Below are 15,745 nucleotides of genomic sequence, written 5' to 3' on the forward strand. Positions count from 1 at the left end.
TTTATGTGACAAGAAAGGAAGTTGGGGTTGTGATTGACAGGTGGGGTAGGAATATGTACTCTATATAATATTGCTGATAACAGGACACTAGTTTATATGTAGTTGGTAGTAGTGGGACATACAGGTAACATAAAGCTCAATAATTGAGTTGGATATGAAAACGTTGCCATTTTCTGTATGAGATGTATGGTCACGTCATGACATCATTCACATAACTTCAATTCAGACATATGAAAGTCAGGAGATCTTTATATTAATATTAGTTGCTCCTGGCTACATATCTACTTTTGGTCACCTGCAAGTCATTGTAAAATCAAAGGACTGCGGACGATCTTATGACCTGTGCAAAAAAATTGTCACAGTTGGATTCTTTCGATGGTCGCCCATAGCCAAACATTGAGGTTGTGCTTCAGTCTTGGTAATCCTGTGGTTTTACAGTAAATTGTTGGGGATCAAATGTCACCTTGTAGCCTTAGTCTTAAGCTGGCCATACACTAGAGATTTAATTAGCCGAAAAGGCCAAATTAGGCCATTTTCTGGTGATGCCATTTCATGATACGAACGAGCGTGACAGACGCCGACCGATGGCACTATCTGGAAAAGTTGATTTGCCATGTTGGATTTTTTCAGTTGATGTCGGGGTGCAGATCTGTAAAGTCATTTATACAAAATGACAGATTTGCATCCCATCAATAGAAGCCCAGACCAGGCCACAGATCAAGGTAGAGATCAATCGGCGATTAGTCTTTTAATTTATGGAGTTGTTGACCAGAACGACCTTCATGGTCCAACCATGAACGGCAAGTCATTGAAAAAGCAGCCGTCTCAAATCCCGAATGTATGGCCAACTTTATTTTCTACTCCAAAATCTTTGTTTCCCATCTTCCTCCATCTCAGCAACCTAAATGTGTGCTTTTCTTTGCAGGTATGTCAAAAAGCTGGAGAAATATCCCTTTTGAAGCAGCAATTGAAAGACTCCCAGGCAGACATTGCCCTGAAACTCAATGAGATAGTTAGCCTTAGAACACAGTTAAAAGAAGTCAAGGCCTTGCTAAGGGAAAAAGAGGAGCATATTGCCTCCATTAAAGATTCCTATAGCTCAAAAAGTGTCAGTCTGGAGATCTGTGAGAACGAAATGCAGAGAAAGCAAAGCGAAGCCCATCAAATGAAGGAGAAGCTCAGTCAATGTGAACAGGAGATAGCAGGTTTGAAGGAGACCTTGTCAGATCTGGGTCAGAACCCGTACACCATGGAACTTAATGAGAAACTGAGGGACACTCTGGCGTGCGAGAGTGATGAGGCCAAGATGAAACGTCAAAACGAGGACAGTCTGGGCACTCTTAAGAAGGATATAGAGAACCTCCAGTTGGAGTTAGTTGTGGAGAGACAACAGCGGGACCAGCAGGTGGTGGACTTTGAGGAAGAGAGGCGTACGTGGCAAGAAGAGAAGGAAAAAGTAATAAAGTATCAGAAGCAACTTCAGCTTAACTACGTGGAGATGTATCAAAAAAATCAACAACTGGAGCAAAAGATCAATGAGATAACTACAAAGGTCACAACGCCGCCAGCAGAAGACAAGAAGCCTTGGACGCCATCAAGGTTGGAGCGGATAGAGTCCACCGAAATATAAGGACAGTTGATTGAGTGTACACAGCTAGTTACTCACTGTGCATGTGCTACCTACTCCAGCCCATGGTATCAGGAAAAGACCTAAGAGTCTAAGGGGACCATTGACTACAACTCCATAGAAGACGACCCTGAAGGACTCAAGAAAAAGGTGTTTCGACCGAAGAACAAGTGCTTGCTGTAATCTAGCTGCAGATGAAACATTTATGGTATACAGTTTGTTATGCCGCCAATGATGCTATCTATATGTCTGTTTCTTTTTCCCTTACGCCTTCACCTCCCTCTGACTGCCGGTCCTAAAGGTGTATTATATTGTTATAATGTACCGCTGGGCAGTCAAGGGGGAAGTGTAGTGTTGTGACTGTTACCAGTCCTTAATCCTTTAGGACTCACGAAAGGAAAGCTCAAAGTGACTTGGGTAATGAGTTAATTTAGCCATATTGGCTAGTAATGGAGGTTCTGCTGTGCAGTGAAATCTAGCAACCTTTAATATACTTCCCACGGTTCTAGGCACTGTTTACTGTGAATTATCCCAAAATCTTTAGAGGGATGGTAGTCAATGTTCTTAGATTTTTTCCTATGGTATTACACCAGTCTGCACTATCAAGACATTACACTTTATCGACTGTGAGAGGATTTACCAGTCCGTGTGTTGTCACTATGAGGGTTGATGTTGGGGTTAAAGCTATTGTCAGTAGGAAATTTTAGTTTTTTGTTAGCCCTTTGCCCTTTACGACCTTTTTCATGGCCCTCAATCTTCCCCTTTTCTGGGCTGGGCATAAAGATAAGTTTGCCATGTCTAACAGATTGTTTAGAATATGATCCAAACCATCTTGTTCAGGGAAATTGTCCTTCAACTTCTAAATTGTCTAATGCATATTAGGTCATTGAGTATCTCATTGACGTTCCTCACTCGAAGCAAGTAAATAGAATCTCTTAAATACTAGTTCAGTCCACATTGGTTGATGCCATTCGGTATAGAAAAATCTTCTGGACACCGGAAGCAGAATTTTTTTTAATGAAGAATGATGATTTTAAGGCATTGTCCAGTTTAGAAAACTCATTTTCATAAACCCTATTAGGAAGTTCTGAGGTAATAGGAGGCTCCTCTGTTCAGGATTCTCATCTCTTGGCCAGAGTGGAAACTGGTTACAAAGAGCGTCTGTCACTGTGGAGGACCGGTCCTGTCCTATATTACCCAGACAACCCATTGATCTGAATCGGCACCATGTAATGCTTAATTTCCCCTGTGGTGGCGCTGCAGGGAATTTGAACCCTTACTGCCAAGTTTCCCCACAGATTACAGCTGATCACTAGGGGTTTCAACAGGGGGGACACTTTGTTATCTGTTTAATGTCAAGGGAGCCTTCTAACAAGTAGGGATTGTCCAAAACTGAGAACCCCTTTCATTCTTGAATTTCCTTTAAGATAATGTTGTCCATTATAGAGACAATCTATGCATAGCCTGTAGGCTTTATGAAGAACAGTATTTGAATATGAGAAGGGTCCACTGCTGGGATCTTTAGCAATCAGCTTTAATTTGTGGAAGAACCTTTCAGAAAGTGTGCGATTTTCCTGCAGCTCCGCTACAGGAATAATGAAGCATTAAAGAGTATCCATTGGAATCATTGGCCTAGCTATATAATGCATGGACAGGTTGGGTCATCCAAAGAGAGAATTCTCTTTGTAGCTGCTCTCTCTACTCCTGCATTGGAAATACATTTTCTAAACAAGAAACCCCCCCCCCCCCCCCATAAAGGGCATTTCTAACCACTAGTTATATAGATATTTCATATTTTGTGGTGGCATGTTCTTATCTGCAAAGGTAGCCACCCAGGAAGCAAAAAGTGTGACAAAAACTATAAGTGATGGTTTGGGGCACTCAAGGGTTGGCACTTCACCCCTTGAAAATTAGAGGAAGCACTGCTCTTTTAAGGTGCCCATACACATTCAATTAATGTTGGCCGAACCGAGGATCGGCCGACTATATTATTTGTATGGGTTCCTCCCGACTTAGCCCCAACGGCAGATGTCGGGGGAGTGAAGGACCAGGCAGTTGGATTTCCACATGCCGAATACTTTTGCTTTTATGTGAGATATGCCACCACCAAAGATGTCTGGCAGCGGCTTACCCACCTCCTCAATGAGACTGCGCGCACGCTCAACCGAGGATGCATGTGTATGGCCAGCCTTAGTTGGAAGAGCTGTCCGGGCTAAGAGATGAATTCCCATCCTCTCACAGTTCAGTAAAAGATGTCTACCCCATGTATCTATCAGTAGGTTCAAGAACAACTTTCGAGACAACATACCAACTGGATGGACCTTCTCACCACCATAGTCCTGCTACATGCTGAGACTAATTCCAATAAAAATCACAGAGACATAAGCAAAGAAAAGTCTTCAGGAATAAATTGCCTATTTCCTCCTCTTCAGGGAGTTACTGGCAGCACCACTAGTACAGTAAACTACAGGATATACGACGAGAGCTTCTCATGGCCTCCTGGCCAAGCTGTAGTCCATAGCTCGAAAGTGTTACATTGGGTATAATGCACAGTTGACAGTGGGTAGATTTTAGCACGCTAGATTTTACTCCATAAAAATGCTGCAATGAAATGTGAGTGTGTTTGTTTACTAATCCAGCATCAAGAGTGTCCTTGAGGTCCGAGTCATGTTTTGTACGAAGAAAGTAGACAACATGCGAAGCTTGGAGCAAGTTCTTCAGGTGGATGGTCTGGGAGATGTGCTACATTACCATATTGTGTCTTATAATTTAGCAAAGAGGCATCTGAATCTGGTCACAGACACAATCCTAATTATTAAGAGGTCTATTGGATGATCAATACTGGTCACATACTTAAAGGGGCACTCCAGTCATCACTGGTTATATTGATGGACCACTTCAGATATCCAGCAATTATAGAGGTGGAGAATTGTGGAATAAAATTGCCAAAATACTTTACATTTTAAATTATTAGATCCCTCTAGTTCTAAATGCCACTTTGTAAATCTATTAGTAGTGGGTGTGGCTAAGTTGTCACACCACTATATGAACCTAACAACTGATTTGACTCACCTAACTGCCTTTGTAGGGAACGATAAATGACATGAGCTGCGGTAGCGTGGAGTCTGATAGTGCAGGAAGATATGTGTCATGGAGCCACTAGTTGCTACTATGTAGAAACCATATTGTAGCAGAAAATACTATTATTTCTACATTTTTGGAGTTCCACAAATTTTTTATTACTCTAGAGGAAGCAAAAACGAATCCAAAGTTTGCCCTCATGTAAAGCAGTATGCAGCCTTTCTTGATAATAATCTTTCAATTTATTTAGGTGTTCAGACTATATTTGCGTTACATGTCTATTTTGAATATAAAATTACTTAATTGCCATGTGTGACCAGCTTAATGTCTCAGCTAAAGCAAATGCGAAACTTAAAGAAGTTAGAAAAGAAGGTCATTTTGTTTTCCTCCAGAAGCATTGCCCCTCTTGTGCATTGGCTGTGTCAGGTATTGCAACATTCACTAGAAAAGAGCTGATATGTAATACCAGACACAGCCTACGTACAAGAGTGGCGCTGTTTCTGGAATTAGAGGCAGATCCTTTTGTCTAACCTGATACGAGAAGGTTTCTTTGGATCATTCTCAGCAGTCACCCCTAAGAAACCTTTATCAGTTTTCATTTTCATGTTACACGTGATAATAAAATTGAATCGTATTGTTGTAATGCAATTTTTTCAAATTCCATTTTTAGGATATTGCCTAAAATATAGAAAAAAATAAATCGAATTTGACATTTTTATAAAAGTTTAATATAAAGACAAACGAGACTGCAGAAACTAGAAACACTTTGTATATTTAGTATTACAAAAATTTCCAAAATCTATATTTAGTTATTTTCTTTCATCCTGTAACCCCATTTTGCGGGCTCTGGTATTTCAGATTGCTTAGAAACCCCTTTCTAGGTGAGCACGATTTAAGTATAAGTGGCTAAATCTGCTGAAATTTTAGCTGGAAGTTCCATCTGCTATACCAGAGGCTGCCTCTCTATGATGTACAGGCTTGTTCATAATTAAACAACAGAAAACATGAGAAGATTCTATGAGAACAGAAAACGAGGGGAAAGCACAGGAATAATAAATGAAAAAAGTGGGGGAAATGTCTATCACAGACAGAGAAAAGCTTTCATTACCCTCACTATGTATAATAATAGATGGATGGCAACCACAAGAGGGCACTATTGTAAAGAAAAATCTTTCCTGTAGATCACTCAAAAGATACGTCCATTTTGCAGTTTATCTATAGAATGAATCTAAAGTTGAGTCACTGTATACATTACATTACTTATATTGAGTTACAGCCTGTACTATACTCCAGAGCTGCACTCACTATTCTGCTGGTGGAGTCATTGTATACATACATTACTTATCCTCTACTGATCCTGACTTACACCCCGTGTTATACTCCAGAGCTGCACTCACTATTCTGCTGGTGGAGTCACTGTGTACATACATTACATTACTTATCCTGTACTGATCCTGACTTACACCCCGTGTTATACTCCAGAGCTGCACTCACTATTCTGCTGGTGGAGTCACTGTTTACATACATTACATTACTTATCCTGTACTGATCCTGAGTTACATCCTGTATTATACTCCAGAGCTGCACTCACTATTCTGCTGGTGGAGTCACTGTGTACATACATTACATTACTTATCCTGTACTGATCCTGAGTTACATCCTGTATTATACTCCAGAGCTGCACTCACTATTCTGCTGGTGGAGTCACTGTGTACATACATTACATTACTTATCCTGTACTGATCCTGAGTTACATCCTGTATTATACTCCAGAGCTGCACTCACTATTCTGCTGGTGGAGTTACTGTGTACATACATTACATTACTTATCCTGTACTGATCCTGAGTTATATCCTGTATTATACTCCAGAGCTGTACTCACTATTCTGCTGGTGGAGTCACTTTGTATGTACATACATTACATTACTTATCCTGCACTGATCCTGAGTTACACCCTGTGTTATACTCCAGAGCTGCACTCACTATTCTGCTGGTGGAGTCACTGTGTACATACATTACATTACTTATCCTGTACTGATCCTGAGTTACTAATTGTATTATACTCCAGGACTGCACTCACTATTCTGCTGGTGGAGTCACTGTGTACATACATTACTTATCCTGTATTATACTCCAGAGCTGCACTCACTATTCTGCAGGTGGAGTCAATGTGTACAGAAATTACATTACTTATCTTGTACTGATCCTGACATACAGCCTTTATTATACTCCAGAGCGGCATTCACAATTCTGAAGCTATAGAACGGAAATCTCCCAGCAATCCCTGTTTGTTCAGTGTTGGCACAGAGCTTAATCTGGTGATTTACCTTCTAGTAATAGTCATCTTTACCACAGGTATTGTACATTTATCGGATGTAGAAAAAACAAACTGCTCAATGACATTATAGGAGACCAGCTAAGCTGTTAGGGGTGTTTCTGTCAACAAGCTTGTTGACTATTTCCAGTGACAAACTTCAGAACTGTGAATGCAGCTCTGGAGTATAATACAGGCTGTAATTTAGGATCAATACAAAATAATAAATGCAACCTATTTATAATGTTATTTAATCTTTCTTGTAAATTCATTCTATGCATAAGCTGTGAAATGAGTGTTTAAAGGTATTAATTAGAATTTAATAATTAGAAAATAAAACGGAGAGGTATCAGTAAGGTGAAAATATTGCATATTTTAGATTTTTACATCCAGAACACACCATTGATGTCTAAGGGTAGCCATAGTGAGGCGAATTAGTATAATACTTTAGCCTCACAATCTAGGGGATAAAGCATACTAAACCTCCAACGCTAATATTCTTCTATAGGGCCCTACTTCAGAGACATAGCACAGAGTTTTTTTTACCTGGGGCAAAGATTCAGTTCTTGCACTTCCCTCTTCCCATTGACGCCCTTTAAACCGCAAGCTCTGCTTGGCCCTAGCTACACCCTTGTCTTCCTTTTTCCCGCCCCCGAGTAGATCTCTTGGCCAATCCAAACCGTGGCACAGAAAGAGTCCTGTGGGTGAGGAAGGATTACACAATAGGGCACTCAATTCTGTTTAGGGACTACTGGTTCTTTTAGCTTCCCATTGACAACCTCATACACCCCTATCCCTACTATCCCTTAGCTATGCCCTTGCCTTCCTTTTTCCTGCCCCCGAGTAGATCTCTTGCCCAATCCAATGAGTGACACAGAAAGAGACCTGTGGATGAGAAAGGATTACACAATAGGGCACTCAATTCTGATTCTTTCAACTCCCATTGACAACCCCTACACCACTAGCCCTGCTAGCCCCTAGCTACGCCCTTGCCTTCCTTTTTCCCGCCCCCGAGTAGATCTTTTGGCCAAGCCAATCAGTGGCATAGAAAGTGTCCTGTGGGTGAGGAAGGATTACACATTAGGGCACTCAATTTTGTTTGGGAACTCCTGGTTCTTTCAACTTCTCATTGACGCCCTCTACACCACTAGCCCTGCTAGCCCCTAGCTACGCCCTTGCCTTCCTTTTTCCTGCCCCCGAGTAGATCTCTTGCCCAATCCAATGAGTGACACAGAAAGAGACCTGTGGATGAGAAAGGATTACACAATAGGGCACTCAATTCTGATTATTTCAACTCCCATTGACAACCCCTACACCACTAGCCCTGCTAGCCCCTAGCTACACCCTTGCCTTCCTTTTTCCCGCCCCGGAGTAGATCTCTTGGCCAATCCAATCAGTGGCACAGAAAGTGTCCTGTGGGTGACGAAGGATTACACATTAGGGCACTCAATTTTGTTTGGGAAATCCTGGTTCTTTCAACTTCTCATTGACGCCCCCTACACCACTAGCCCTGGCAGCCCCTAGCTACGCCCTTGCCTTCCTTTTTCCTGCCCCCGAGTAGATATCTTGCCCAATCCAATGAGTGACACAGAAAGAGTCCTGTGGATGTGAAAGGATTACACAATAGGGCACTGTTTTGTGGACTCTGTTATATATAAAAACTAGAAACATGATTTCCAGATAGTCCGTTTTTCTACATTATAATCACTGTCTAATTTCTGTCTGGCACTCTTGTACCATTAATGGCATATTAGAGCATGGATATCAATTTTTTATCAAAAATGTTAAAAATTAATCATGACTAATGCTCCGTATAATATAAAAACAATGATGAAAGAATGGCTTATCCTTCATGTAACCGCCATACGTCCACTTCTCCACCATGTCACATGACCCTATCAATCACCAGCTGCCAAATCACTACGTTCTATCATCAATGTCGCTTATTTTCTCCAACTCTGCCCCATGACTGTGTCCAGCACACGAAACAGAGCAACGAGGGAGTTTGCAATAAAGTGTATGCGTGCGTCGTTGCGTGAGTGCGTGTAAATGTGCACGCGTGTGCATGTGACTAGCTGCCTGTGTGTGCATGCACAGATTTAAGAAAGATATATAAATAGGCAAATAATTGTATATATATAATTTTATATGGAAACAAAAAAACTGCGATAAGACCGCAGGGTGTCTATGAGAGAAAATATATGTGGACAAAAAAAACTTTTCTGTTATTTTATTTAGTAGTTTATGCTGTACGAACTGTTGTCAGTGATTTACTGGTGAAGAGATGTGTTATGATATCACCCAATTTACTGTTGAATGTTCCACTTTGAACACAGTGCCATGCGTAATGGGACACCTTCACGTGTATATTTTATGTATCGCTGGTTCTTTTTCACCACAGGGCACCTGTTGTCCCCATAAGTGGGCAGCCAATTTGTTGACTGATCCAAAGTGCCTCAATGATTAAAAGTCAATGTCCATCCTTGCTCACCATATAAAAAGGTCCAAAATGATGTGCTGATTAATTTCTTTTATCTTTATAGCGGTCAGAGCTCTGTTTTTTCTAAGACGCTGTGTAGACATACAGTGATACAAATCTTGCTGCCTGCAGTCACCACTAGAGGGAGCTTATGAGCTCTCTGCATACTGATTATACATTGAATTCAATGTAGTAAGCTCCTAAGCTCCACCTAGTGGTGGCTAAATTTAGCCAACAAAAATTATCATTTAACTCTCTAACTTTGTCTTGTGCAGGGGATTTGGAGCTTTTTGTGAGGAAAATGGAACTCCAACTCCTATAAAGATATATTAAGAAATTAATCAGGACCTAAAAAGGACGTAGTGTTAAAAGGATGACATTCACTTGGCCAACGAGGTGGTTTCAACTTCTCCTTGACTTAGTTGGTTCCTAAAAAAGGAACAAGCAAAAATATGGCTCCATTGTGGGAATACCATTCTTCATCTTGGCTCCCGGTGAAATGGATAATGAAATGCAGCTGAAATCACTTTCTGACCATTCATGGAGACCAAATGATGACTTTCAAAATGGGCTGAGCCTAAAACTCTTCTAAACCACTTGTAAAAATATACTTCTATCCCAATCTTCAGGACAGAGCTCATCAAAGAGCGTTATTTTTTGGATATTCGAGGTCCAGGTGGGCTCAATTAATTAGAGCACCTTGGCACCATTATTAGAGGCTCGTCAATGGAAATCTCCAACACGATGACCAATTTCCAGTAGTAGGGATCTAGAGAGTAGTAGAAAGGTCTACGGAGCGCCGCATTTTGGAAATCCTTGTGGGTGCTACAACACAGTACCCCCTATGTCATCTTCTGTCTTTTTGATTTTAGCTGTATTTCCCCCTTTAAAGTCTGTTTTTGAAAAATACTGGAACCAGTTCACCAAATGGTCGGCTCCGTTTTATGTAGACAGCAGGTGCCCTTTAAATGATGCAGACCTTTGAGCAAGGATTTCCTGGCAATTTTAAGTGAGTGACTTGGTTCTTGAGTGTAACGGGATTTTATCCATATTTGATATGCTGCTACGTTATATATAAAACAAGTGTACTTTGATATAAATAGAACTATTTCTGTGTATACAGTATGTAAAACATATCTGTTCGAAATACTAACACGAAGTGTATGTTTCTTGGAGGATTTACAGCGAGGTTTGCGACTAGAAATAAAGATGGTATACAAAAATAAAGTTCAGTCTTTTTGGGAAACTGTTGTTTTGCTTTATTGTTATATTAAATGGAAATACAAGAATCATACACCACGATATCCTTGTCTTCCTTGACCTTGTTCTGGCCCAAATTACAGTCCAAACTTCATGAAGCCTTGAATCTATGTGAAACAATAACTGGGAGAAAGTGGCAGGAGACTGTTTTTCCTCAGGCTGGGAGGCAGCTTGCTGCAGCAGAAATCTCCCTCTCAGCTGGTATCCCAGCTGATAATAGTGAGAACCATGAAGTGAAGGATTCCTGCTACTCTGAGCTGGTTTATTTTCTAGATGTAGTGGCCCTTTAAATAATATTAACTGATAGGCTTAGTAATGAGTGCGTAATCTGAAAAAAACTGGTTTAATGGAGTTGTTGGGTGTTCTAGTTGCAGGGTCTCAGGTGTTGCGATCACATGGGGTTTAATTTCTGCAAGCGTGGGCCTCAGATCTTGGACAATATGGTTATGTGATTGCATCAAACCCCCTTAAAGGGGCATTCCAGCGTCAAATAAATATATTTCAATAGGTATGAATCAAAAAGTTATTTAAAGGGGTAGTGCAGGATAAGAAAAACATGTCTGCATTCTTCCAAAAACAGTGCCACAGATATGAACAGGTTGTGTGTGGTATTGCAGCTCTGCCTCAATTACTTACAATGATTCTAAGCTGCAATACCAGACACAACCCATGGACAGGAGTGGCGCTGTTTATAGACGAAAGCAGTCATGTTTTGTAATCCTAAAGACAACCTAACCAAAAACCTCACACCAAAAGAAATTTTGGCATATAATGGGGTCCCCTATAGCAATTAAACCTAGAAACGAACCAAATGGGACATATCCCTTAGAGAAATACTGTACTCAAATATAAAAAGTACAAAAAATATCTTTATTAAATATAATGACAAATAACAGATGATGGAAAGAGAGATATGATACAACATACACGGAGACATGTACAACAGGGTCAGATGTAAAAGACCATGACCGACAGAATCAACCGTCCACTAATGACCTCAAACACGCTCAAGTAATAATAAGCAATACATAAGCCCAGGGGTGTGTGGTGGTAAATCCCACACATAGCAAAAGTGCTACCAGCTGGAAATACCAGTGTACAGAAGTACAATCGTAGCCTATACAATATCAAAGCCTACACAGTATATAGTGATACGTGGGAAAAGTAGCCTATAAACGTTTATAAGTGTGCATATAATGATACGTATAGAGCCAGCACAATATGTAGTAATGCGTAGAAGGTGCAGCTAAATAGCTATACATATAATAATGGGTACAAAGCCAACACGATATAAACTAGTAGGTGAGAGATGCAGCTAATGATATATATAAATAGTATTACGGCTCAAGTAGCAAAGAGAGGTATAGCTGCCTCTGCTGGACAAAATAGCCCACTAATAGTAAAGGCTACAGAAGGCTGGAAAAGCACATACACATACCCTGAGACATTTTGGAGAGCGTGAAGGGTCAGAAGAACTGGATGGGTGAACAGGCGCCTCGACGCGCGTTTCGCCCGATAGACCGGCTTCGTCAGGAGGCTAATTTGGGTAGTACTCAAAGGGTTTATAAATAGATAAAATATAGTTGGGCTCACCTGTGATGAGTGCAAATCGGCGCTCGGCACACACGCCCAGTGACGCCCACAACACGGGACGCGCCGCGCGTCAGATGGAAAAGCACCGTATGGTGAGACATCACCATGACGACGTTAGACGCTGAGCGGCACTCCCGGATGCAAGCCACACTACGCATGCGCAGCCGAGCGTCTGTGCAGACGCCACAGGAGAGGCAACAGAAAAACAGAACAGAAATAATAACGATTACAGAGTGGGAAATTACTGCGACGATAGAGCAGATCAAAAAGAATATAAGAATAAGAGATGGGCTAAAAAATAATAAATAATAACAAGTAAGACAGAATGTGATGAGAATAAAAACGGTAGAATATAATAAGATGAAAAAGAGTGCACAATGCTGATGAAAATAAAAAGTGATGAAAAAGCACAATATGTAATAATCAATGTAATGCATAATACAATGAGTGTATAAATGACTATATAAATAAATACATAAAAATGTGAACAAGTAAAAATCAATATATATATAAAACACAAATGTGTATAAAGTGAATACATATACATATATAAATATATACATCATGTGGACAAAATAAAAAAGTGAAATAAATATGAATAGATAATAAATATAATCCATCCAATTATATACGAATAATAACAAAAACAAAAAATATAAAACCCAATATATTATAATGAATAGAATACATAATACAGAATATGTATAAATAAATATATATACAAAAATTCTCAAGTAGATGTACAAAATGCTGCAACAATACGTATGCACAGATATAGAGATATAATACTATATAGTATATTCATAATACATGTATATAGAAGAGCTCCATATCGCAGCACTCAACCCACATACACAAACAATGCATATATGGACAGCAATAATACAAATAATACAGAAATGCGTAATACATCAGAATCATATTCAATAAAGAAATAATATGTATCTTCTCCACTTCTGATTTTCAATAGCCCGATAACGACCATGCAAAATCTTCGCAGATACATAGAAAAGTAGACCCACTCACTGAACAGGATAAACTGAAACATAAAAAATAAATATAAGACACAAGAAAAAGAACCCTAGAGAAAATAAAATTCACGCATGGTTAAAAAAAATTTTACAAGAAGGGCCTGAAACTAGTGGCTTTGTTTAAGCCAAATGGGGCCACAGTATTGAGTAACGTGATCCATTTCATTTCTTTTCTCAATAGTGCCAAACGCACGTCCCCACCTCTGCATCCCAGGGAAATTCTATCAATTCCACGTACCTCAAAACCCTTAGGATTGCAGGAGTGAAACTCACGAAAATGTCGCGCAACAGGCTGGAGTTTATCCACATCCAAAGCAATAGAGGCCGATTTTATTTTACTAACATGTTCCAATACCCGCACCTTCAATTGCCTGGTGGTCATACCAACATAGGTAAGCCCGCACGGCCAGGTGGCAAAATACACCACAGCTGCGGTATTACACGTAATGTGGTAGACAATTTTGTAGTCTTTCCCTCCATTTGAGCTGTGAAAGTTGAAGGCGCGTAGGACATATTTACAAGCAGAACAATTACCGCAATTATACGAGCCCCAAGGAGGGCCTCTACTCCCAAATGGATTAGAGGGAGCACTGGGAATATAGTGGCTAGCTGTCAAAAGGTCTTTAAGATTTTTAGAACGCCTCCAAGTAATGGAGGGATAATTGGGTAAAACCCCTGCCAAATCACGATCAGTGAGAAGAACCCGCCAGTGCTTTTGCAGGATATCACGAATCTCAGTCCAGTGGGGATTGAAAGTAGTGATAAATCTGACATTCTGATCGATTTTGTGTCTCTTGGGCCTACTCACCAGAAGTCCATCACGAGTCGAATTTTTGGCTCTGAGATAGCCTTTCTTTATAACCCTCTGACTATACCCACGACTCTTGAATCTTGCCGTCAGATCCAATGCTTGGCGCTCAAAGTTGCTGTCATTGGAGCAGATACGCTTTGCCCTCAGAAACTGGCCCACAGGTATAGATGTTGTAACCTTCGGATAGTGGGCAGACGTAGCATGGAGGAGGGCATTTGTGGAAGTTTTTTTCCCGAAAATATCGGTAGAGATAAAACCACTATCATCTCTGCAAATACAGATGTCCAGAAAATCAACACGAGTTGGACTATACTGCCACGTAAGTTTGATATTAATATCGTTCCTATTCAGGGAGCCGAGAAAAGATTACAAACTAGACGTGGAGCCCTGCCAGATAAATAAAATATCGTCTATATACCTCGACCACAGGAGCACTGAATCATGACCCGGAGTCTGTTGCACATTCTCCCACTCCCACAGCCCCAGGAACAGGTTAGCATAAGAAGGCGCACAAGTAGCCCCCATTGCTGTGCCCTGGAGCTGTAGGAAGAGACGATCCTTGAATACAAAGAAATTGTGTGTTAGTGCAAAGTCGAGAAGACATAAAATAAACTCAATAAGGTCCGGGTCATGATTAGTCATCTGTAAAAAATGTCTAGATGCTCGGATCCCGTGGTCGTGGCATATAGACGTGTACAGGGACTCCACGTCACATGTAACCAAGAGCATGTCATCCTCAAGATGCAACCCATCAAGACGTTGTAGCATATCTGTAGTATCCCTAATATAAGACGGCAAGGTTTCTACGCATTTCTGTAGATAAAAGTCCACAAATCTACAAATGTTCTCACATAAGCCTCCGATCCCTGACACTATTGGACGACCGGGGGGGGCAGGTGACATTTTTATGCACTTTAGGCAGTAAATAAAACGTGGGCTTAATAGGAAAGTCCACAGAAAGACCCTCTCTTAATTTAGAGTTGATGATGTTTAAATCCACACCTCGTTGTAATAAGCTGTCATTGCTGTATTGCTTATTATTACTTGAGCGTGTTTGAGGTCATTAGTGGACGGTTGATTCTGTCGGTCATGGTCTTTTACATCTGACCCTGTTGTACATGTCTCCGTCTATGTTGTATCATATCTCTCTTTCCATCATCTGTTATTTGTCATTATATATAAAGATATTTTTTGTACTTTTTATATTTGAGTACAGTATTTCTCTAAGGGCAATGTTTTGTAATCCTATACAATCCTTGCCACCAAGATAGTAAATCATCATCCCAGCCGGTATTTACACTGGGAGGGCATGCCAGTGAATATTTTTTACCCGCATGTGCGAGTAATAATGACCAGCATGTGTAAATAGATCCTAAACCTGCCCTCTATTTTTGAGACAAACAGGTAACAACCCTAGTTATGAGACAGGTGAGTTGGATTTTAAAATACATTTTATGTTCCTTTCAGTATCTCCCCTCTGGACTGCTCCACATCTGCTGGAACAGGGAGTGGAGAGGTAGCAGTCGCACCCAGGCCCTGGTGCCTGAGG

The 15,745-nt window shown here is 40.5% G+C and overlaps 1 protein-coding gene across 5 annotated transcripts in view; it reads left to right on the forward strand.

Annotated features, from left to right (window-relative positions):
- Positions 1–5,342, forward strand: part of LZTS3 (leucine zipper tumor suppressor family member 3) — an 81,677-nt gene extending 76,335 nt beyond the window's left edge. For all 5 annotated transcript variants that reach the window (XM_075855793.1, XM_075855787.1, XM_075855810.1 and 2 more), the window contains exon 4: positions 926–5,342. In XM_075855793.1, coding sequence (XP_075711908.1) covers positions 926–1,630 — 705 coding nt within the window. In that variant the 3' untranslated portion in view covers positions 1,631–5,342. The remainder of the gene's footprint in view (positions 1–925) is intronic.
- Positions 5,343–15,745: the final 10,403 nt, after the last annotated feature.

The sequence above is a fragment of the Rhinoderma darwinii genome, chromosome 1, assembly GCF_050947455.1.
Source record: "Rhinoderma darwinii isolate aRhiDar2 chromosome 1, aRhiDar2.hap1, whole genome shotgun sequence".
NCBI lineage: Eukaryota > Metazoa > Chordata > Amphibia > Anura > Rhinodermatidae > Rhinoderma > Rhinoderma darwinii.